General features: G+C 42.0%; 1 protein-coding gene across 1 annotated transcript in view; it reads right to left on the bottom strand.

The window, feature by feature from the left end:
* The window catches only part of LANCL3 (LanC like family member 3), a 115,029-nt gene extending 90,309 nt beyond the window's left edge, over window positions 1-24,720 (bottom strand). The window contains exon 1 of the mRNA XM_070461833.1: window positions 23,802-24,720. Coding sequence (XP_070317934.1) covers window positions 23,802-24,374 — 573 coding nt within the window. The 5' untranslated portion in view covers window positions 24,375-24,720. The remainder of the gene's footprint in view (window positions 1-23,801) is intronic.
* Window positions 24,721-25,047: the final 327 nt, after the last annotated feature.

Here is a 25,047-nt window from a genome sequence, read left to right as displayed (position 1 = left end):
CATGATGCACTCTGCATGTAAGTTAAATAAGAAAGGTGACAATATACAGCCATGACGTACTCCTTTCCCTATTTGGAACCAGTGTGTTGTTCCATGTCCAGTTCTAACTGTTGCTTCCTGACCTGCACACAGATTTCTCAAGAGCCAGGTCAGGTGGTCTGACATTAACAACTCTTGAAGAATTTTCCAGTTTGTGGTGATCCACACATTCAAAGGCTTTGGCATAGTCAATAAAATAGAAATAGATGTTTTTCAGGAACTCTCTTGCTTTTCCAATAATCTAATGGATGTTGGCAATTTGGTCTCTGGTTACTCTGCCTTTTCTAAAACCAGCTTGAACATCTGGAAGTTCATGGTTCACGTACTGTTGAAGCCTGGCTTGGAGAACTTTGAGCATTACTTTCCTAGCGTGTGAGATGAGTGCAACGGTGTGGTAGTTTGAGCATTCTTTGGCATTGCCTTTCTTTGGGATTGGAATGAAAACTGACGTTTTCCAGTCCTGTGGCCACTGCTGACTTTCCCAAATTTGCTGGCATATTGAGTGCAGCACTTTCACAGCATCATCTTTTAGGATTTGAAATAGCTCAACTGGAATTCCATCAACTCCACTAGCTTTGTTCGTAGTGATGATTCCTAAGGCCCACTTGACTTCGCATTCCAGGATATCTGGCTCTAGGTGAGTGATCATACCATCATGATTATCTGGGTCATGAAGATCTTTTTTGTACACTTCTTCTGTGTATTCTTGCCACCTCTTCTTAACATCTTCTGCTTCCGTTAGGTGCATACCATTTCTGTCCTTTGTTGAACCCATCTTTGCATGAAGTGTTCCTTTGGTATCTCTAATTTTCATGAAGAGATCTCTAGTCTCTCCCATTTTATTGTTTTCCTCTATTTCTTTGCACTGATCACTGAAGAAGGCTTTCTTATCTCTCCTTGCTATTCTGTGGAACTCTGCATTCAAATGGGTATATCTTTCCTTTTCACTTCTCTTCACAGCTATTTGTCAGGCCTCCTCAGACAACCATTTTGCTTTTTTGCATTTCTTTTTCTTGGGGATGGTCTTGATCCCTGTCTCCTGTACAATGTCACGAATCTCCATCCATAGTTCATCAGGCACTCTATCAGATCTAATCCCTTGAAGCCATTTGTCACTTCCACTGTACAATCGTAAGAGATTTGATTTAGGTCATACCTGAATGGGGTTTTCCCTACTTTCTTCAACTTAAGTCTGAATTTGGCAATAAGGAGTTCATGATCTGAGCCACAGTCAGCTCCTGGTCTTTTTTTTCTGACTGTATACAGCTTCTCCATCTTTGGCTGCAAAGAATATAATCAGTCTGATTTCGGTACTGACTATCTGGTGATGTCCATGTGTAGAGTCTTCTCTTGTGTTGTTGGAAGAGGGTGTTTGCTATGACCAGTGCATTCTCTTGGCAAAACTCTATTAGCCTTTGCCCTGCTTCATTCTGTACTCCAAGGCCAAATTTGCCTGTTACTCCAGGTGTTTCTTGACGTCCTACTTTTGCATTCCAGTCCCCTATAATGAAAAGGACATCTTTTTGGGGTGTTAGTTCTAAGTCTTGTAGGTCTTCATAGAACCATTCGACTTCAGCTTCTTCAGCATTACTGCTCGGGGCATAGACTTGGATTACCGTGATATTGAATGGTTTGCAGAACACAGCTTGCCTGATGAAAAAAAAAAATGACTCAAGCTTGAAAGCTAAATGTCAAAAGCCATTTACACAGTAGTTTTAGTTAGAATCCCTAAAGTTACCTGCACCAAGAACTGGGGGCTTTCCTCTGACTGCTAAAAAAAACGGATACAGAATTAGTTACATGTTGGTCAATATTCAACAGTATGAGTCAAACAGCTGTCCCATACAGTGTACCACCTAATTAAAAGCTCATGCTATCTAAAATGAAAAGAAATATTAAATCATTGTACACTGTAGACAAATTCTGAGGGTACATCTTCCTTCTAATTTCTGATTTAATTATCTCTTCAGGTATCTGTTTATTCACTCTAGGAAGGACGTGATGAGGTACTCATTTAGGTACTCATTTCTTAGCTGTAGTAAAAGTATACTTACTGTAAACTGGCTTTGATTCTTCTACTCCTCTACATATTTTTATTCATAAATATTTACTTTAACAGTTGTTTGAGGAACGGTATTTTAACATGTAATTAAAGGGGCAGTTTTCTCCATTAGATTCTTGTTTGTAGGACAGCATAATTCCTTCCAGACAAACAAAAAAGGAATTCTTAACAACTGATTATCTACATCTGTCAGTGGTTAAATTTATCAAAAGTGAATACAAGTTTTCAACAGATGGAGATAGAGATTGAGAAACATATATAAGACTTTATCACCTGCATTAATATAAAAGTAACAGATTATTTTAAAAACAAAAACCATTTCAGATGTCTGATACTATTGAGTCCAAACATAGAGTTTCCTAAAGGGTCTCTTAAATGTTAACAATGAGAGAGTTCTGTGTGTCAGCACAGAAATGCACAAGCGGATCATTTTGACCTGTCATCAGCTGGGCACATTTTTCACTTTGTAATGCAAAAGTGGTAGAATTTTACCATCCACTGGCTGTCATGAGGCTGACGGTGAATGAAAATGTGGCAGAATTCATGACCGACCAAGTAACCTGTCGACCAAATATTTCATCCCAAGATACTAGGTAGCTCTGCTGCCAGACCCGTAAAAGCCAAAACACATTTTGATAGAAGCTCCTTTTAAAATGTGGGCTGTCCCTTCTTGAGACTCCAACAAAGGGGATTATTTAGTTTTGTGAAATTAAAACAGTTCATGTTCTTCTCTTCCTCTCTTCTGTGAATATGTATTAGGAATCTTCTATTTGCTAGGTCTGCCTATTATTCAGATCAGTATTAGTGAAAAGGGAGTGGAGATGAAGAGCTCAGAGCTGCTGCAGTTTTTCTGCAAGCAAGGCTCTCTGGGAAATGTGTAGGATGGAAACAAACATAAAATGTGCAGTGAACAGTACACCCAAAAGGGCAGTCAGAAGTGCCGGATTCGATTGAGAAAAAGGGCTTGTGAGAAAAGTAACAAAAGAAACTCAGGGAACAAACGTGGTGTTAGGCACTTCCTGCTAAGGATTCTTCCTCTCACAGTTGGCCATCCACTTCCATCCTCACGCTTAATTGTCTATGCTTGTCTCCAATTCTTTCTTCTATCATGTTCTATTTGGGAACTTGTCACCTGTGTCTGAATGCCTTCCAGACATTCCCTCTCTTTGAGTTTTCAGGCTACTGAGTGGCATTTTGTGTGAGAGTCAACAACAGATTCGGTCCTGAAACTACAGAATGGATATGCAGACACTGTACCCACTGCCTCAACGGTTCTCTCAAGGAACAGAAAAAACTATTTCCATTCATCAGTTAAAATTTATTGGCATATTTAGGGAACGGGGAATTTCGTTTAACATGAAGGGTACCACCCTTGTACAGTAAAGAGATCAAAGCCAGTCAATCCTAAAGGATTGAACATTCGTTGGAAGGACTGATGCTGAAGCTGAAGCTCCAATACTTTGGCTGTAAAAAATTTTCCTGCAATGCAGGAGACCTGGGTTCAACCCCTCAGTTGGGAAGATCCCCTGGAGAAGGAAATGGCAACCCACTCCAGAGTTCTTGCCTGAAGAATTTCAAGGACAGAGAAGCCTGGAAGGCTATAGTCCATGGGGTCACAAAGAGTCAGACATGACTGAGCACCGAATACTTCACTTTTCACTTTCACCTGATGCAAAGAGCTGACTCATTGAGAAGACCCTAATGCTGCGAAAGATTGAGGGCAGGGGGAGAAAGGGGTGAAAAAGGATGAGACGGTTGGATGGCATCACTGACTCTATGGACATGAGTTTGAGCAAGCTCCAGGAGATGGTGAAGGACAGGGAAGCCTGGTGTGCCACAGTCTCCATGGGGTCACAGAGTCAGACACAACTGAGCAACTGAACAACAAAGGGTACCACCAGCCCAAGGCAGCAGAAAGAGCACAAGTTTGCAGAAGAACCTGAATTCTAGACTAGATTCAATCCCTTATCAATTGGGGATCATAAATCCCACAGGTAAGTCTTGGTTTCTCTCTCTTGTCTTAGAATCTTAACTGGCTGGTTCCTACCAAAAGTATCCTGCTTGGGCAATAAATGTTATGATTAGCCTACTTCTCAACTCTACATCCTTGGGGAAGTTACTCAACCTTTCTGCAATGTTTTCTATTTTCTGTTCTGAAAATGTAGCAGTAATAATATCTAACTTGAAGAGAGATTGTGAGAATTAAATGAGACAGTTTATGTAACAAGTAGTTAGTCGACTTAATGTGCTATATAATTATTAGTTACCATTGGTTGCAATGACTTGGAAGCATTATAGAATCTTGGAGCATCTTAGAGCCACTGCCATGAAAAAAAAAAAACTATATTCTTATTCTGCTTTATATACATGATTCCACCAATCTTCACTGTATTCTAACCTTTGATATTTTTACTTTTAATTATTTTAACTGGAATCTGGCCTCCTTTCTGGGTAGAAGTTTAATAAATATAGCTCTGATCCTCATTATTTTACTCAATATTTTAAAAGGCACAACTATTTAAATTAAACCATATGAATATTTTAAATGACACAGAGCTGTTTGGCCAAATTAATAAAATGCCATTAAATCCTAATTTAGTATTACTTATTAGAATATAAGGAATGTATCAAGCCATGTTTTTGATGAGGAAATATGCTGCCAAAATTTATCTATAAATGACATTATTTCTATCATTAGGTAATATTCCATAGATGCTCTCTAAGAACATTTGTTAATCATTAAGCAGGAATAAGACTATGAAGAAGAGAATATGGTGAAATCACAGCTAAAAAGCACAGGTGAGATTAAGAAAAATAGCTCTTATGTTCTTGGTATTTATATTTCTCAAAGATATACTGGGTTGATCAAAAAGTTTATTTAGGCATTTCCATACACATTACGGGAAAACCCAAATGAGCTTTCTGGTCAACCCAATACATGTATATAACTTAAAAAGTGATGCGTTCCTTAAAATAACATCAAGCTCCTGTCCCTCCCCTCCTCATCCACAGCAAAAGCTGAAAATATTTTTTGCCTTTTTTTTAAGCTATTCATCTTCATATTAGATGACATGCTTATACAGCTATTTCTTGACTTTTCCATTAAAGGTGTTATCTATTCATCTCTTAACATAGAAGATGAAGACTTAGTTCTCTTATAATCTCTCCGCACATTTCCTTTCCCAAACACCCAAGATAAGTGTATCATTTTTTTTTACCAAAACAGTATCAGGTTAAATTAATATTCATTAAGCAAAACCATGTTCAATGATTACTATTTCCTTTCTTCCTCTACTTCCCCCTGCAAGATAACTTCCTTTTCTTTCTATATTGTTTGGTTTTCTATTTTGCCTATACCAAATTTGCACCTTAACTTTCCGGCAAATTTGCATAACTCTTCTAGGTACAGCCAAGCATATCAGGTAATTCACCTATTTTATTATTTTTCTCTTAGCATCATCCTGGCTGTAGCTCTGCTTCAGTACTTAGGCTTCCTTCAAGACTTGATACCCAGATGCCATCCTGGGCTGTCCTTTGCCATCACTCTTGAAGTTTTCTGATCTCATCTGCACTGGAGCTCCAGTTTTTGAAATCTCATACTTCCCTATTTCTCGGTTCATTCCACCAACACCATGGACCTCCCTGTTTTACCAGCTCCTGCAGTGTTCCAGACAGTGGTTGGTTCATTTGGAACGTCTGGTCTGTAAGTTCTTTAAACACATTCTATGAAGCAAAATTACCTATGCCTTACATTTTTGAAAGAAAAAAAATGCGGGTTTTTTTTTTTTTGAGAACTTGCAAAGATTTTTTTTTTCTCCTCTCACAGTTGATTGATACTCTTGGCTGCTACAGAATTCTAGTTGATAACTTTCTCTGTGAACTTAGCAGGCCTTGCTCCACTGTCCAGTAGCTTAAGTTGCTACTGAAAGTCCAGAGCAAAGTCTTCTAAGGAAGCAGTTTTATTTTTCTTCTTAGAAGCCTTTAGAATCTTTTCTTTCTTCTTTTTCTATCCAACATTGCTGGGGAGGGGATCCCTTAAATCTAGCAAGTTCTGTTTTGCACATTTGCCCCACAGTTCCAGAAGCCTGGAAGTACTGGGAAGATTACACCTCCATCTATTAGTGAAATACTGGTGGGAGTGCGTGACTCAAGTCAGGACAAACTATGAGATGCTATCTGCCCTTCAGGGTTCTTTAAAGAATGAGATGGAAGCTCTAACTCAGCCTAAAAATCACACCTTTGCTTGGCTTCCTACCCTTCACTGTTTGCCCTACTCCTATACTGGTTTCTCTGAGAGTCCTTCCTGAATGAAGTATATACACACCTCAGAGGCAACTTCTGGAGAGCCTATTCTAAGACTATCACCGAGTTGCTCAGGTTTGTGAAAGGACCTATCAAAGTTGCAACTGACAAAGCTGAAGTGGGGACTAACTGGCTTCTGGAACTTCAGAATCCATGCAGAGCACTCTCCTGTACCACCATTTTTATTCACTCTTAAGTTAAACTTCAAAAACACCTTGAAGTTCAGAGAGTCGAGTTCAAACTATCATTCCAGGTGTCTTGGGGTACAACTCGCTCTCCTCTTGGCCATGAGTACTTCAGTAGAAAAACATGCATAAGTCTTATCTGACTTAAATCTCTAAAAGCAGCTCTAATCAGGAAGACGTGGGTTCAACTACTTGCCCAGCTGTGTGATGTCAGGCAAGTTCCTGAACCTAAGTCCCAGTATTCTCCCCTGAAATGGATATAATATGTTCATCACAGTACCTGTCATAGAGTCAGCCCTATCTTTCGAGTTATTTTCTGGTGGTGGTGGTGGTAAGTTTGTGGTATTACCACCATACAGCCTTCACCCAGTTCCCACATTCCAGAAATGTCTGGCCAAGGTTAAGGGTATAAAATAAGGCAGTGGTTCTAAAAATGTAGTCTCTGGACAAGCAGCAGCATCAATGGAAACTTGTTCACAGTGCAAAGTCTCGGGTCTGACTCCAGAACCATTGAATCAGAAACTCTGGGGCTGGAACAAGTCCTCCAAGGGATTCTCATACACGTTTAAGTGTGAGAAACACTGACCTAAGGCCACAGATCTGGGAAAGATATTATGGACCCCCATGGAGACGAAGGCCACAGACCGAGAGACAGCTGTTGGGGTATTGGAGATTTTAGGTAGAACTAATGGATATACTTTATTTCCTTGGGTTCCAAAATCAGTGCAGATGGTGACTGCAGCCATGAAATTAAAAGATGCTTGCTCCTTGGAAGAAAAGTTATGACCAACCTAGACAGCATATTAAAAAAGAGACATTACTTTACTGACAAAGGTCCGTCTAATCAAAGCTACGGTTTTTCCAGTGGTCATGTATGGATGTGAGAGTTGGACTATAAAGAAAGCTGAGGCCGAAGAATTGATGCTTTTGAACTGTGGTGTTGGAGAAGACTCTTGAGAGTCCCCTGGGCTGCAAGGAGAACAAACCAGTCCATCCTAAAGGAAAGCAGTCCTGAATATTCATTGGAAGGACTGATGCTGAACTGAAACTCCAATACTTTGGCCATCTGATGCGATGAACTGACTCCTTGGCAAAGACTCTGATGTTGGGAAAGATTGAAGGCAGAAGAAGGGGATGACAGAGGATAAGATGGTTGGATGGCATCACCAAATCAATGGACATGAGTTTGAGCAAGCTCCGGGAGTCGGTGATGGACAGGGAAGCCTGGCATGCTGCAGTCTATGGGGTCGCAAAGAGTCAGACGTGACTGAGCGACTGAAATGACCGAATGGATATACATGACAACTCAATTATTAGGGATAAGAAGAAGTCATAATGATGCCTTTACTATTAGAGTATGTGCTCAGTTACTCAGGCATACCTGACTCTTTGTGACCCCATGGACTGTAGCCTGTCAGGCTTCTCTGTTCATGGGGTTGTCCAGGCAACAATACTGGAGTGGGTTGCCATTTGCTACTCCATTACTATTAGAGTAGTGTTGTTATAAATGTCAAGATCATGTCATAAATGAATATGAATAGGAGCTAAAGAGTAGATTTAAGTTTGTAAAACTGACAATGAGTCTATATGTATGACAGTCTTGAAATGCAAATAGAAAAGTTCACTAATGCAAGAAAAACATAATTTCTGGGCCCAGAAGCTGAAGAAACACTTGGAAGAATCCTTAATTGTATTAATCCTTTTCTGAGACAGGCTACTGACTGTACATGATCTGGAACATTTGCTGAGGAAAACTCATTTGAAACTGTCACTTCACCAGAGAGGCAACTACTGAAATTCTGAATTAGTGCCATACAAGCAAATGATCTTTAGAAGCAAAGATGAGGATTTAAGAGCAGGAAAGAGCTCCCTGAATCTCCCCCCTCAGATTCTGGGGGGAAGACAGCAAAAAAACAAACATCCCAACATCACCTGCAGAGCAAATCACTGCTGATAAAGCCAATTAGGTGATTTACTCTGAGAAGCATAAATCAGACACAGGAAAACCAATTCCTAGATTAAGTCTTAAAAAAGCCTGAACTTAGCAAAAAGAGAAAAGAACACCCTTTTCCTGGAGGAATCAAAGTGCAGAGGGTAACCTGAACAGGTTCGGGTTCCAGGGGTGATGACCAGCCACTCAATTTACTTTGACACATAATCTCTCTGAGCAGCTCAGCTTAATCTCCTGTGTGGCAGAGAAAAGAATATTTCCATCCAGCACTTTATGGCCTCTGTTTGAAGATCTCAAAGCTTTGCTGTTATGATCAGGGGGATAGCAGCTCTGAATACCACCACAGGAAATATTAGATGGACTAAACTTCCCCCTAAAACACATCTGTATCATTTAGTCCACAGAGGGTCTCAGTTCACATTAATGACAATATTCAGAATACTAATAAAACAAGGACTGACTTATACAGAGTGTTTACTATGTGCCTAGCAGACCCCTCTGCTAAGTGTGTTACACACACATTCTCAGTGGATCTTCCTACCACACCTAAAAGGGGGGTGCTCGCCTTACCTTTTGCAGATGAGGAAATCAAACTTTAAAGATGCTAAAGTAACCTGGCTAAGGTCAACCAGGATGGAGCCACGATTCAACACCAAGGCTATGGGACTCTGAAAGCCCTGTTCTTAAGCATCATCTTTTAATGCCTTCATTGAGATGCTAACCTATTTCAACAGCTGCAATGGGTGATAACTCATGCAATTCTCTTTGCCTCACAAGGAAAGAAGAAACATTTTAAATAGCAAAATTATGTTACTGAAATGTGCATGAGAACAATACTTCCTTTCTGGTGGATCACTGGAACTCTTCAGCCTTAGAGAGCTGTAAAGTCTGTTAGGGATGTGGCTCCCTTCTAAAGTCATTGTAGGAGTGGAGATTCAGCTGGTCCCCACAGTGCTTGCTTTGGATTGGTGATGCTTCGGTTGCCATGGACACCAGATTTCAATACACCACTGAGCATGAGGAATCCATTCCATGCAAAGCAATGGAGCCAGCAGATGGGCACAGTAACAGCTAGCTGCACATAATGCTATGACCAATATTTGTTTTGCCACCTCTCATTTAGATGATGTTCTCAGCCATGAAGCTTGTATGACTGCCTCTCATCTGAGAACCAGCTTCTTTATGGCCCAGGTAGCAATGCTCACACTTCAATGTGTCAAAGGTGTTCATTTGTCTGTGTTGTTGAATGGGTAAAGCTGTTCAGAAAAGGAAATGTGACCTTACACAAAACACTTCTTTGTTCAGCTTGCTAAAAGAAAGAATGGATCAAATGACTTTTTGAAAATTCCATTTGTTCAAGTGGCTAGCACCACAGGAATAATGAGGCTGTTAACTTGGTAGGTTTCCTTAGTAACTAAATCCATAAAGAAAATAACTAGGAAAAGATAAGAGGTACTTAAATATATGTAAATAATGCATGAGAATAACATGTTTTTCTTTGACTCAAACCAACATCCAAGGCACTGTACTTAATTAGTGAATGTAGAGAGTAATCAGTAAAAGTGAATCTTGAAGAGAAACACTTATTTGGACACATCATGGACTGCTGGCCAGTTTACCAAGAGACCATCTCCACATGGGGATATTAAAGGATGCTCTACCTCTGCTACACAGGGGAAATCTTCTGTGCATTGTGTAGGAGCCAGTCAAGAGACAAACATCTTTCATTAACCAGAGAAAAGAAAATTAGCCAAATTAATAAGAAATTAATACAATCTGTCATTTTCACATTCAGAAGTCATAAATACAGCGCAGTTCCATTAAAACCACCTTCCTATGGAACACTGGGAGGTCAGGTTACTGGCAAAACAAATAATTCAGAACATTTAAAAGAAGTTTTATTATGCACATTTTCCCAGTTTATTTATTCAGTAATAAGAAAATTATGAACCATGCTCTCCAAATAATTACAAGTAATAAGTTTAGTTTTCAGTGGAATGTATATTAGTGGACTAATTAAAAGGGATAAGTTATCTCTAAGGAAATCAAGTTTATTCTGAGTGTTAAATCATTGATTCAGAAAAAAACCAAAATGTCTAAGCATCTTCCATTTAATTTAGAGTTGGGGCAACACTCCTTTACGTCAGATTGGTAAATTTAACTGAATGATTCTAAAACAGGAGTGGTTCCATTCATGCCCTGAAAAATGATCAGAGCATCATGTTTTCAATCTGGTGTGGGAATGATAGTGTCTCTTATTATGAACTCATTTAAAACTGCTGGAACATGGTCTATTTGGGCCTTTAAAGGAATTCTAAAAAAGAAAACATCTTTGTATATAGAGGGGAAAATCACATTCATCAGAAGAAAAGGAAATCCACACATTCACTCATAGATGTTAACAGAGTCCTTAAACCTGCAAAAAGCCCTTCAGCAGCCCCTACGAACTGGAGAGCTGATATTCTGGCATTTGTGGAAGAAGCTATTTTCAGTAAAAAGGCCAACTGATGAACATCATGAAGTGGCAGGCGGCGGGGGTGGGGTGGAGGTTAGGGATCAGTGAAATCTGTTGACAGGCAATCCCGTAAAATTGACAAAAAATTAATGATTTCAAGGTTTTTACTCAAATCTGCTCAATGAATCAGCAGCAGCAGCATCTGGGAGCTCATTGAGATACAGTATCTTGGGCCTCACCCCAGATCTGCTGAATCAAAACCTGATTTTTAACAGGATCGCCAGGAGATCTGAGTGCACATTGATGTGTGAAGAGTGGTCATTGAAAGCACAGATTTGGTGACCCGCCTGTGTTGGCTGGAATGCCACCTCTGCCGCTGCCTAGCTGTGGAACCTGGAACAAGTCCCACAGCCTCTCTGTGCCTCAGTTCTCTCACTGGGGAGGAGGAAGAGAATACTGGTGCCGAGTCATAAGTATTGGTACTAAATGACATAATATATGGAAAGGGCTCATGACAGGGTGGACATTAAGTGATCCAGTAGTGCTAGTTCTTATGTCCTTTTAGCCATCACAGGGTTCTGGATCAAGAGTAACAAAGGATCCAAGCTACAGCCCACGGAAGTGCCCCATTGCCTGATACGTCTATAATCGAGCAATTATGAATGGGACTCAGCTTACAAAAATCCAGCTTCCCCAACCTGCTGTCATTTCAAGCCAAACTGCCGGGTTTATTTGTGCAATGCACAACACATCTCTGCTTACAAACCAGGGACCACTCAGATTCAGACTGGGTGAAATCCTGTATATGCATTTTGTTCAGTGAGTACTGAATGAAAAGATAATGGGACACATTTTCTATCTGAGAAATCTCCATCTTATTTTTTTTTTTTTTTACCCATCAGTCTGTCGTATATTAAAAAGTCTGATGAAACCGAGTATTGACAATAATGTGGGAATGCAGGCACCCCCGAATGCTCGTGGAGGGAATGGAAATTGATGTAACCTTTCTGGATAGCAGCTTGATAATGTCCATCGAGGGAAAAACAGCTATAAACTTTGACTCAGCAATTGGGTTTTAAAAATTTATCGTACATATATACTTGTAACAGAAGGCAAAGATACATATACAGACACATATATGTATATATTACATGTAAATGTCATATATATGTACATTATATGTATTACTGTGTATGCTTTACAGCATTAATTCTGATAGCAAAAAAGGAAAAACAGTTGAATCAACTTAATGTCTGTAATGGTTAAATTGTGGTGTAGCCATTAGATCAAACCAGCATAAAGAATGAGACCTGTCTATGCTGTGCTGTGCTGAGTCGCTCCGTCGTGTCTGACTTTTTGAGACCCATGTACTAGAGCCTACCAGGCTCCTCTGTCCATGGGATTCTCCAGGCAAGAATACTGGAGTGGGTTGCCGTGCCCTCCTCCAGGGGATCTTCCCAACCCAGGGATTGGACTTGGGTCTCCCGCATTGCAGGGGGATTCTTTACTGTCTGAGCCACCAGCGGAGCCCAACAATACTGGAGTGGGGAGCCTGTCCCTTCTCCAGGGGAACTTCCTGACCCAGGAATCGAACTGGGGTCTCGTGCATTGCAGGCAGATTCTTTACCAGCTCCCAGGGAAGGCACATATGAAAACAAGGTGTGTCACATATATATGTGCACACACACACACACACACAATATCACATAAATGGGCAAAAATAGAGGTAGTTTACATAACCAGAATATTCCTTCAAAAGAAAATGTTTTATGTTCAAAGAGGACTTTCTAAAACAAGCATACCTTGTTTTATGCTCTCTGCTTTATTGTGCTTCGTAGACATTCCATTTTTATTTATTATTTTACCAATTGAAGGTTTGTGGCAACACTGTGTCGAGCAAATCAGAGTCATTTTTCCAACAACATTTGTTCACTCTGTCTCTGAGTCACATTTTGGTAATTCTCCCAACATTTCAGACTTTTTCATTACTATTTTATTTGTTATGATGGTCTGCGACCAGTGATCTTTGATGTTAGTACCACGACTCACTAATGGGATGCTTGAGAGGGTTAGCATTTTTTAGAAATAAAGTATTTTTCAATTAAGGTGTGAACTTTGTTTTTTTAGACATAATGATTACACACTTAACAGACTAAAGTATAAGTGTAAATGTAACTTATCTGCACTGGGAAATCAAAATATTCATGTGAGTTGCTTTATTGAGATATTCACTTTATTCCAGTGGTTTGGAACTGAATCCACAGTATCTTTGAAATATGCCTGTATATCTTCCTGGATCCTCTCACTGTTTGTGTTTACCCTGTATGACAGTAATAATTTTAAAGAAAAACTTGGGGGGAAAAACTCTCAATCTAACATTTATACTTTCAGGAACCGGGGGTGGGGGGTGGGGGGTGGGCTGGGAACCTAAGCCTAAAGTTGGCAGAAGAAAGGAAATTATAAACAAACATTAGGGCCAAAGTAAATGAAATGGAGAACAGGAATATAGGAGAAAAGAATCAGTGAAATTAAGAATTGGTTCTCTGAAATGACAAAATTGACCAACTTTAGCTAGACTAAGACTAAAAGAAAATTCAAAATCAGAAACTAAAGAGGGGACATTAAAAATGATACCACAGAAATACAAAATATCTTAAGAGACTACTATGAACAATTAATTATATGCCAACAAGTTGGACAACCTAGAAGAAATTGATAAATTCCTAAAAACATGCAACTTACCAAGACTGAATCATGATGAAACAGAAATCTAAACAAACCAATAATGAGTAAGGATACTGAATCACTAATAAAACATCTCCCAACAAAGGAAAGTCCAGGACCAGATGGTTTCACTGGAGAATACTACCAAACATTGAAAGAAAAATTAGTGTCAGTCCTTCCCAAACTCTTCCAAAAGAAGAGGAGGGGCCACTTCCAACTTCATTTTATGAGGCCAGAACTACTCTCATACTAAAGTCAGAAAAGGACACTACAAAAAAAGAATACTATAGGCCAATATTCCTGATGAACATAAATGTAAAATTTTAACAAAATACTAGCAAAGTGAATTCAAGAGCACATTAATGGGATCATACCCAAGGACTTAATCCTTGGGATATAAGGATGGTTCAACATATGCAAATATGTGAGGTGATGGATGTGTTAATTAATTATATGGTGAGAATTCTTTTACCAAGTATACATACATCAAACCACCACAATGCACACTTTAAATATCTTACAATTTTGTCAATTATATCTCACTACAGTTGAAAAAATGAAAATAAAAATGTATACATAGTACAAAGGACACTGCATGCCACATAGTCTGTTCAATAAGTGACGGAAGGAGTGAGTAAAAAAAATGTTTTCCTTTAAAAATGTGATACATCACATTAATATGGAAGTGGAAGTGTTAGTTGGTCAGTCTTGTCCGACTCTTTGAGACCCCATGGACTATAGCCTGCCAGGTTCTTCTGTCCAGGGAATTCTCCAGCAAGAATACTAGAGTGAGTTGCTATTCCCTTCTCCAGAGGATCTTTCTGACCCAGGGTTTGAACCCGGGTCTCCTTCACTGCAGGAAGATTCTTTACCATCTGAGTCACCAGGGACTCCCTCACATTAATATAATGAAAGATAAAAATCATGACTGTCTCAATAGATGCAGATAAAGAATTTGACAAAATTCAACATCCTTTCATGATAAAAAGTGAACAAATTGCGTATAAAAGGGATATACCTCAACATAATAAATGCCATATATGACAAGCCCACAGCTAGCATCATACTCAGTAGTAAAAGTTTGAAAACTTTTACTCTAAGATCAGGAACAAGACAAGGCTGCCTACTCTCACTCTTATTCAACATACTACTTAAGTTTTAGCCAAAGCAGTCAGGTAATAAAAAGAAATAAAAGATGTCCAGATCAGAAAGGAAGAAGTAAAACTTTGTTTGCAGATGATATAATCTTACATACAGAAAATTCTCAAGACTCTACCAAAAAATTGATGGAACTAGTAATTCAGTAAAGTTGCAGTTATAGCATCAACATACAAAAATCAGTTGTGATTCTATATGCTAAGAAAACAACAAACTATCTGAAAAATAAAGAAATCCCACTATAATAGCATCAAAAATAAAATACTTAAGAGTAAGTTTAACAAAGGAGTTGAAAAATTTGTACACTGAAAACTGTAAGACTTTGATGAAAGAAATTAAAGATAAATAAATGGAAAGGCATTCTGTGTTCATGGATCAGAAGGATTGATATTATTAAGATGTTCATACTACTAAGGGCTTCCTTGGTGGCTCAGATGGTAGAGAAAAGTGAAGTTGCTCAGTCATGCCCGACTCTTTACAATCCCGTGAACGGTAGCCTACCAGCCTACCCATGGTCCATTGGATTTTCCAGGCAAGAGTACTGCAGTGGGTTGCCATTTCCTTCTCCAGAGTATCTTCCCATGAACGGTAGCCTACCAGGCTCCATGGTCCATGGGATTTTCCTCCATGGTCCATGGGATTTTCCAGGCAAGAGTACTGCAGTGGGTTGCCATTTCCTTCCACAGAGGATCTTCCCAACCCTGGGACTGAATCCAGGTCTTCTGCATTGCAGACAGATGCTTTATCATCTGAGCTACAGAATCTGCCTGCAATATAGGAGACCCGGATTTGATTCCTGGGTTGGGAAGATCCCCTGAAGGAAGAAATGTCCATCCACTCCAGTGTTCTTGCCTGGAGAATTCCATGGACAGAGGAGCCTGGTGGGCTACAGTCCATGGGTCGCAAAGAATCAGACAAAATTGGTACTTTACCAGAAAATGACTGTAGTAAGCATACTGGGCTTCCCTGGTGGCTCAGTCAGTAAGAATCTGCCTGTAATGCAGGAGACCACCTGCAGTACGAGAGGCCAGGGTTGGATCCCTGGGTCAGGAATATCCCCTGGAGAAGGAAATGGCAACCCACTCCAGCATTCTTGCTTGGGAAATCCCATGGACAGAGGAGCCTAGCAGCGCTACAGTCCATGGGATGGCAAGAGTTGGACACGACTTAGTGACTAACCACCACCACTACTCAAAGCTATCTATAGATTCAATGCAATCGCTATCAAAATTTTAATGTCATTTTTCACAGAAAGAAAAACGGAGGCCTAAAATTCATACAGAACCAAAAGAGGCCCCAAAGAACCAAATAAATCTTGAGAAAGAGATCAGAGCTAGAGGCAACATACTTCCTGATTTTAAACTGTATTACAAAGTTATACTATCAAAACAGTATGGTACTGACATAAGGAAGCCATGGTACATATACACAATGGAATATTACTCAGCCATTAAAAAGAATTCATTTGAATCAGTTCTAATGAGATGGATGAAACTGGAGCCCATTATACAGAGTGAAGTAAGCCAGAAAGATAAACACCAATATGGTATACTAACACATATATATGGAATTTTAAAAGATGGTAATGATAACCCTATATGCCAAACAGAGAAAGAGACACAGATGTACAGAACAGACTTTTAGACTCTGTGGGAGAAGGTGAGGGTGGGATGTCCAGAGAGAACAGCACTGAAACAAGTATACTATGAAGGGTGAAACAGATCACCAGCCCAGGTTGGATGCATGAGACAAGTGCTCGGGCCTGGTGCACTGGGAAGACCCAGAGGGATGGGATGGAGAGGGAGGCAGAGGGGGGATCGGGGTGGGGAATACATGTATATCCATGGCTGATTCATGTCAATGTATGGCAAAAACCACTACAATATTGTAAAGTAATGAGCCTCCAATTAATAAAAATAAATGGGGAAAAAAAAACAGATCAGTGGAACAGAATGAAGAGCCCATAAATATAAGCCCCACAGATATGGTCAACTAACATCTGATATGAGAGCCAATAATACTTAATAGGGAAAGAATATTCTCAATAATAAGCAGTATTGAGAAAAGTGGATAACTACATTCAGAAAAATGAAACTGGACCCCTATCTTACACAATTCACAAAAATTAGCTTGAAATGGATTAAAGACTTAAACACAAGATCTGAAAATGTAAAACTCCCAGAAGAAAGCATAGGGGGAAAGCTCCTTGACATTGGTCTTGGCAATGATTTTCTAGATATAACACCAGTAGCACAAGCAACAAAAGCAAAAAATAAGTGGAAATACACCAAACTAAAATGCTTCTGCACAGCCAAAAGAAACAATTAACAAAAAGAACAAGCAACTTACACTGTAGGAGAAAATACCTGTAAACCACATTTTGGTAAGAGGTTAAAATTCACAATATATAAAGAACTCCTACAAAATACAAATCAAACAACTCATTTTTAAAAATGGGCAGAGGAACTGCATAGACATCTCTCTAAAGATGAAATACAAACAGCCAGCAGTTGGATGAAAAGGTATTCTGTATCACTAACCATCAGGGAAATGCAAATCAAAACCACAATGAGGTATATTCTCACATCTCTCAGAATGGCTATCATCAAAAAGGGCTAGTGAGGATGCAGAGAAAGGAGGACCCTGTACACTGTTGGTAGTAACGTAAATTGGTACAACTACCGACAGCAGTATGGGTGTTCCTCAAAAAAGTAAAAAGAGAACTAGCATATGAACCAGCATTCCCATTTCTGGGTATTTATCCAAACAAAATCAAAACAGGATCTGGAGGAGGTATCTTTATCCCCATGTTCACTGTAATATTGTTGACAAGAGTCAAGGAAGTGGGAAGTCATGTGACAGACCTTGGTAAGTGAGCCAAAAGGCAGACACTTTGGTAACCACCCAACAGCTATTTCCTCCTCCTTTCTTGAAAGAATCTGCATCCACTGATAAGAGGCTGGAAATAAAGAATACTAGCCTTTCTGGCCTCCCCAGAAACCAGGAGTGGTCAGTGCTGGGTTGCTGACCAAGTGCTGGGCCATGAGGCAGAATGGAAATTCTTTAAGGACAGACTGTTCCATATAATAAGAAAAAAATTCAAGGAAAAAAAAAACAACCCAGCCTCAGTTATATGAGAACACAATGTTTGGAAAAGCAGTAGCCATCTTGCAATCTGAAGAGTGCTACAGTTCACCAAGGCTTCCCTGGTGGCTCAGTGGTACAGAATTCGCCTGCAATGCAGGAGGTGCAGGAGCCACCAGTTCAATCCCTGGGTCACAAAGATCCCTTGGAGGAGGGCATGGCCACCCACTCCAGTATTCTTGCTTGGAGAATCCCATGGATAGAGGAGCCTGTCCTTAGGGTCACAGAGAGTTGGACATGACTGAAGCAGCGTAGCATGCACAGCTCACACACCCAGAAGAGCAGAGAAAAAGGTTGGAGATGGCTTGGGTTCTGATGATTTTTCTGAGTTGCTTAACCAATCCTGGAATGACCTAGCTCTATACTCCTTGTCAAGTGAGGTCATAAGTGTTCCTGTTATTTAAATCACTTTCTATCAGACATTCTATTATATCCAGCTAAGGGCATCCCCATTTAGCTGCCAACCACATGCTTAGGAATGAGCTAAGGATCCAATGAACAATCTAGCAAAAGGCTTTTTCCTTTAATCATGGCAGGAAGATAGATTCCTTGGGCATAATTGTCTATGTGATGCTCAATCACTTTCGATTTTTTGTTAGTAGGGGCATAACATGGATTTCATTAAGCAGCTACTCTGTGCCAAGCACTACGCTAGGCACTTTATCTTGGGTGAGTCATCGCAGTCACCTCCAGACCAGTCCCCTTTGGCCAAGAAAAGAAAATCACATCTCTATTTTCTCTAACCTTATTTAAACAGCTTGGCATTTCCTTTTATTACAAATGCAGACCACGAACCACCAGGAGTACTCGTGACTTTGCCACCTATAGAAATCACAGATATGGTCATGTCACACTGCAGTTGTTGAAGACATCTCGAAATATCACTGCCCCTCATCATTGCTGCAAATGTACCATACTCCTTAGGCCCCACTGCAAAACCGCATTGAATGTGCTACTCAAGCAGTACATATGCTAGTGCATCACATGTTTAGAAAATGTTTTGGTAACTGAATGTTAAGATAATTGGCTTCCTTTGTAATCCTGTGTGTTTTATTTTCTGCATCTAAAAATGTTCTTCTCAAAAGAGGTACTGGAGGTTTTACCAGATTTACAAAGGAGTCCTTGGCACGAAACACATTTTTAGATTCCCTCTAAAAAGTCCTCCTGTGACCTTTCTTAATACTGTTCAATCCGCTGTCTATACAGAAAACCAATCTGTATCATTGTTTTATAAGGTGAATCAGATGAAGACAGTGCCCTATTTCCAACTGAAACAAATGCCCAACTCCTAACTTTGCCCAGCCAGACCTGCCTTTCTCCTACTCACAGCTCCCCCCTGACCTCTAACCCTCTAGCCTTTGCTCACTCTTCTCCAGCAGGGCCACCACCTTCCTTTTCTTGGACATCTCCAAGCAGTTTCCTGCCTCGGGGGCTTTGTCCTTGCCATCCCCTCAGCCTGGAATGCCTGCTTTTAAGGCAGCTGCTTCATTCTCATGCTTCAGTGATGAGCCAGGACGTCACCTCCACCGAGAATCCTTCCCTGCTAATGTATGCCAGGCAGCACCCTGCCCGCTCCCACCCCGCCCGCACTTATTTCCTGTTTATTTCCTTCCGAGCACTTCTGACAACGTTACTATATTGATTTTTGTTCACTGCTCAACCCTGGCATCTAGCGAGGTTCCGGGCATACGGAGAAACCTGACATTCACTGAGAGAGTGAATGACAGAATAAGCGAAGGAGGAAGCTATCATTTGTCCATTTTCCAAGTGAGGAAATTCAGGCTCCAAGATGTTACAATTATTTGTCCAAGGTCACCCAGGAGCAAAAGTTATTATTTTAACTGTGGTTCCCCAGGCCTCCCCCTTAACCTCACCACCATTCTCATTTACATTTCCACCAATCTAGAAAACAGAACAGACCAATGCTAGTTTTTACAGTGTGATTTATTAAGACTTCAGTGCTCCATTTCTTAAGGATGTCTGCCTAACAAACCCTCTAAGACAGCAGTCCCCAATCTTTTTGATACCAGGGACCAGTTTCCTGGAAGACAATTTTCCCATGGATGGGGGGCGGGGATGGCTTCAGGATGATTCAAACACATTACATTTACTGTGCACTTTATTTTTATTATTATCACATCAGCTCCACCTCAGATCATCAGGCATTAAATCCCAGAGGTTGGGGACCCCTGCTTTAAGCTATTTCCCTGGAGTATTTCCAGGAAGGCCAAATTAATCAAAAATACATTACCTAGAGAGAATGGTTCTGTCTGTATGTCTCTCTGTCTACATACACACACTTTTTTCCATCTCTGAATCTTCTAAACAAATACAAACAATAAAATCAGATCTAAGTAAGAAAGTTCAGAAAAGGGTAAATGAAGGAAGAAAAAAAATAACAGATAAACCAAATGTAAATTTTAGTATATAAGAAAATAGGTGATATGGTATTGTACACAAGCTATGTGGACCATAATTCTGACCATATGCTTCCTAGGAGCCAACATAAAGTGAGCAACATGATCAGTTATACAACTCATCCTGGAGATTTAAAAAGATTCAATTCATTTCCAGGAGGAGCACAACTCTTCCTGTTTCAAAGCCCTGACAGAAATTTCTCTTGTGGGTTGTTAAAACGAAAGTATGGTAGGATATAGGAATTGGTATTCTAAACTACAACTTTATAAACAAATATACAAGCTTCAGAAAACAGCATCTTAATAGACGGGGCTGGTATAATGCCAAAATCCATGCAGTAATATATTACTGCCTTGCTATTCAGAGTGTGATCCCTGGACAGCCAGCAGCACCTTGACAGAAATGCAGAATCTCAGGCCCAATACCAGGTCTGCTGAAACAGAATCTGTATTTTATTAACATGATCTGCAGGTGGTGCCTATAATGTTAAAGTTTAACAAACACTGGTCTAGTGGTTAAGCTTGCTTTGAGGTCAAATTTGTAAGAAAGTAGTGTTCCTTTATTCACACATTCAACAAATACTTACTGATACCTTGGCAGTAGGAAAGGATTTTTTAAGCTCTTACGGAAACAGGAAAGCATTATTTTAAACATAACATCAAAGGCACCACCATAAAGGAAAATACTGGTAAATGGGATGCTATTAGAACTGAGTGATGAAGCAAAGCATTGAAAATATTTCCACCACAACCACAACAAGGAAAGTTGAGAACCCACATATGTACCAGGTACGATCTTAATGCTTAAGTCCATCAATGAAATGGAAACCCTCTGCTCTTATGGAGCTACAGTCTAATTGAAGACGACGTAAAGAAAATAAGTTAAATGAAGCAAGAAAAGGGCCTAAGTCAGGGGACAGGTGGCAGTCTTAAATAGGGTGGATAGGGAAGGACTCACTGAGGAGATAACCCAGACAAGGTCAGGGAGCTAACTATAAAAAGAGATAGGGGTAGAGTATTCCAAGCAGAGGGAACAGTGAGTACAAACACCCTGAGACAATAAATGCCTGAAACAGCAAGAAGGCCCATGTGGTTGAAGCAGAGTGAGCAAAAAGTAGAGTAGGTAAGCTGGGGTCAGATCACATGGCGCTTTGTCAGCCATTTTAAGGATCTTGGTTTAAGTGCAAGATGAGCAGCCACTGGACAAAAGGAAATAGGGAGCCACTGCAGGACGTTGAGCAGGGTAGTGACATAATGAAAAGTGTTTATAAGAAGCCTGGTTTCTCAGAGGTACATGGAATGGCTGGAGTGAGAGAAGCTAGCTGAGAGCACTAATCCCAGTACAGGGTGATTCACTCATTCAACTATTTATTGGGTGGCAGAGATGTGTCAAGTAGGGTGGGGAGGAGCTAGACCAGGGTGATAACCGAGGGCACTGCCAGAGGAAAGTGAATATAAATGACATTGGAGGGAAAGAAACCGAGGGCAGAATGACAGATTATTCACAGAGAAATGACAGAAGTTCGCAATTCAATTTAATCAAGGTTTATGGATCATCTACCGAGGGCAAAGCCATATGCAGGCTAGGACATGGGGGTGGGGATGGTGCAGAAGACTTGCATTTTCCCCTCAAAGGGCTTCAAGCCTGGCATGCTTAGCTTCTGTCCTTTCATGTCTGAACTTTTTGGATGACCACAGCTGAGGCTGCCACTGAGACTAGCTGATTTGCTCAGGTTAAGAGCTTTTTTTTTTTTTTAGCTTAAAACAAAACAAAACAAAACAAAAAAAACAGCCTTAGAGCTTGTTCTGTCTCCTGGGAGCAGGGGCTAGAGCACCTCAACTTGATTATTATAAAAAGATAGATCCAGTTTGACAGCAGGGCACAAGAGAGGTCTTAAGAAATGTCTTTGTGGATCAGCACTGCAGACTGGCCCTGGGCCACCAGTCTTCAGGCAAGGAGTCCTGATCGGTTGCCACTTGCGCATGACCTCATGGTTCTCCCACTCTGCCATTCCATTCTGGAGAAAAGCATAGAATGGGAAAGCAGCATGTGTAAGGAAAACAACTCGGGGGAGAAATCCCTACAAATGTGAAAATTGCCTGCCACCAGACTGCAAGGTCTGAGGAGCAGATGCAACTATAATGCAAATGATATGTAAATAGCCTGGTGGCCTTCTCAGAGGTTTTCTACAACTGGAAAGGCCCTTGGGAAACTGCGAGCTGGTAACAGTGACTCTGAAGCAGAGTGAACTATTTCAAGACAAGTTTGTCACACAACCCTTTGCTTCCCTGCTAGGACACTGCACAGTCTTTGGTAATCTTTCTCACTTGAATTAACCTCATCTGCTATAAATTTTTTAAAAAAAAATCAAGACTGCCTCTGTAGAGGTTATCTAAGTTAATTACACTTTTAAAACACTGTGTACCTTTAATTTGTCTTCAAACGCTTCTCTCACCCAAATGGAGCCAAGTTAAATGTGTCACTTCCTCCCTAAACAGTATTTGGCTCCAGTGGGTTATGAATGAAGTGCCTCTCTTTCAGTTCTAGTTACTAAGATCCTTTGGAGGACTTTTTTCCCCCCCTACACTACAGACACTGGCACTCTCTCTTCTAATATCCACGCGCTGTGTTCAAAGTGAATCCAGAAAAAAAAAACACATATAGTTGTGAAATCCATTCACTTCAAGGAACCCGTAGAAAGCTATTCATTAAGAAAAACTGCCCCGACAATCCTAACCATTCATTTTAAAATGGGGGGGGGGGGAAGCACTTTAGATTACAATAGAGTAGAATTCTGTCTACACTTATGTATTTAAAACAGGACACTCCCCTCAGAGATACATTTTATAAGACCCGTGCAATTTACTGAATAGAAAGCCAACATAGGAAGCACATACAGACCTGGAGGTCGCAGAAACAACTTACCTTCACCTTAATGATGGAAACAATACTAGCATAGATCAGCCCACTCCCCAACTTCTATGACTTTCTAGTACTCTGACATGCGAGGGTACTTCAGCTTGACAGGAGGGTTTAAAGGAAGGGAAATCTCTTTCATTTAGGATATTAAAAAAATCTCACTTGCAAGGACCTCCAAACAACACCTGGGCAAAGAGGCATTTGGGGAGATGCCATGTCTCAGTAAAACACGAACAAAGAGCAAAGGCGGGTAATCCCAACTGAGAAGACTGAAAGCGGTGGAGGGAGACGGACAAAAGCAAGGGATAAACCTCCAGAGCCTCAAGAAACCACAGTCAGAAGAGTAACAGAGAGAGACGGAGAACAGCCGGGGCGCCGCTCCCGGAGCCGGGAGCCGGGTGGTAGGGCGGCGCGCGCCCCCTTGCGGCCGGGGTGGCCTCTTACCTCCTGGGCGAGTTTCTGCTTGAGCACGAGCGCGGCGCACAGGTAGCCCGCGCGGCCCACGAAGAGCTCGTCGGAGCCGCACTCGAGGAAGGAGACGGGCGCGCAGACGGCGCACAGAGCCCGGAACTTGCCCAACGGCTGCACGTAGTCGGGCCGGCCCAGGGCGTGGTACACGAGCGTGGCCACGGCGTACACGCCCGCGCCCCCGAGCAGGAAGGCGGCGCGGGTGTCGGCGTCCGGCTCGCCCCACTCCTCAGCGCGGGCGCACGCGTCGATGAGGCGCTTGGCCGAGCGCAAGTAGCGCTCCCGGGCCCCGGCGAAGAGCGGGCTCTGAGAGACGTGGTAGAGCATGTAGGCCACCCCGGCCACGCCGCCGTACAGTCCCCACTGGCAGCTGCTGGCCGCGGCCGCCGCCCCCCGGCCCTCTGGGCCGCCCCCGAGCGGGGGCAGCTCCTGGAGGATGCGCTCGATGGTGGCGGTGACCAAGGGCGCCACCGCCTCCTCGCACTGGCCCGCCAGCAGGCTGCCCTGGTAGTCATCGAAGCGATTGGCAAAGCAGCGCTTGGTGTCCATGCTGCCGCCCGTGCCCCCACCAAGGCCGAGCCGGGGTCCGCTGGAGGGCGCGCCCTGCGGTCCCGCGCACCACCTCTCGCTCTTTGAGGCACTCGGATGGCGGTGGATGCAGCCGGGATGGAGCGAGGAGGCTGAGACGGGAGGTGACAAGAGGAGGCGGGCGCGAGGAAGCAGCGCGGAGCGGATTGCCAAGTGGGGCAGCGGACTGCCGCGAGGCTCCCTAGTGGCCCCGGCGAGCGCGGGGGATGCGCGTCGCGCGCCCCCCTCGCCGAGGCCGCGCCCCCGCCGCACCCGCCCCCTCCTGCGCCGCCGCAGCTTGGCTTCCTCGCCAAGGGGCCGAGGTGATCTCCGGCAGGACCCACGCGGGGGCCGCGCCACTCCTCCCGCTCCGCCCCCGACTCCTCCCCTCTCGGCGGAAGGCCAGGGACGCGCGGGATCGCGAGCCGGAAAGCCCAGGCTGGCCGTCCGCACACCTGGCCGGGAGGTGATGACCTCGAGTCCCTCGTGTACGCCGAGGGTCAGCGGAGCAGCAGCACCTGGAGCGTGTTGAAAAATGCAGAGGCTCCGACTTCGCCCCCGACCTAGTGAATCAGTCAGCGTATTTAGCAAGAGCCCCAGGTGATTCGCATGCACAGGAAAGGTGGAGAAGCCGCGGAACTAGTAGAGGCTTCTG

This window comes from Odocoileus virginianus, chromosome X, assembly GCF_023699985.2.
Source record: "Odocoileus virginianus isolate 20LAN1187 ecotype Illinois chromosome X, Ovbor_1.2, whole genome shotgun sequence".
NCBI classification, from domain to species: domain Eukaryota; kingdom Metazoa; phylum Chordata; class Mammalia; order Artiodactyla; family Cervidae; genus Odocoileus; species Odocoileus virginianus.
The sequence above is the reverse complement of the archived record's forward strand: the minus strand, read 5'-3'. Positions and strand labels throughout refer to the sequence as shown.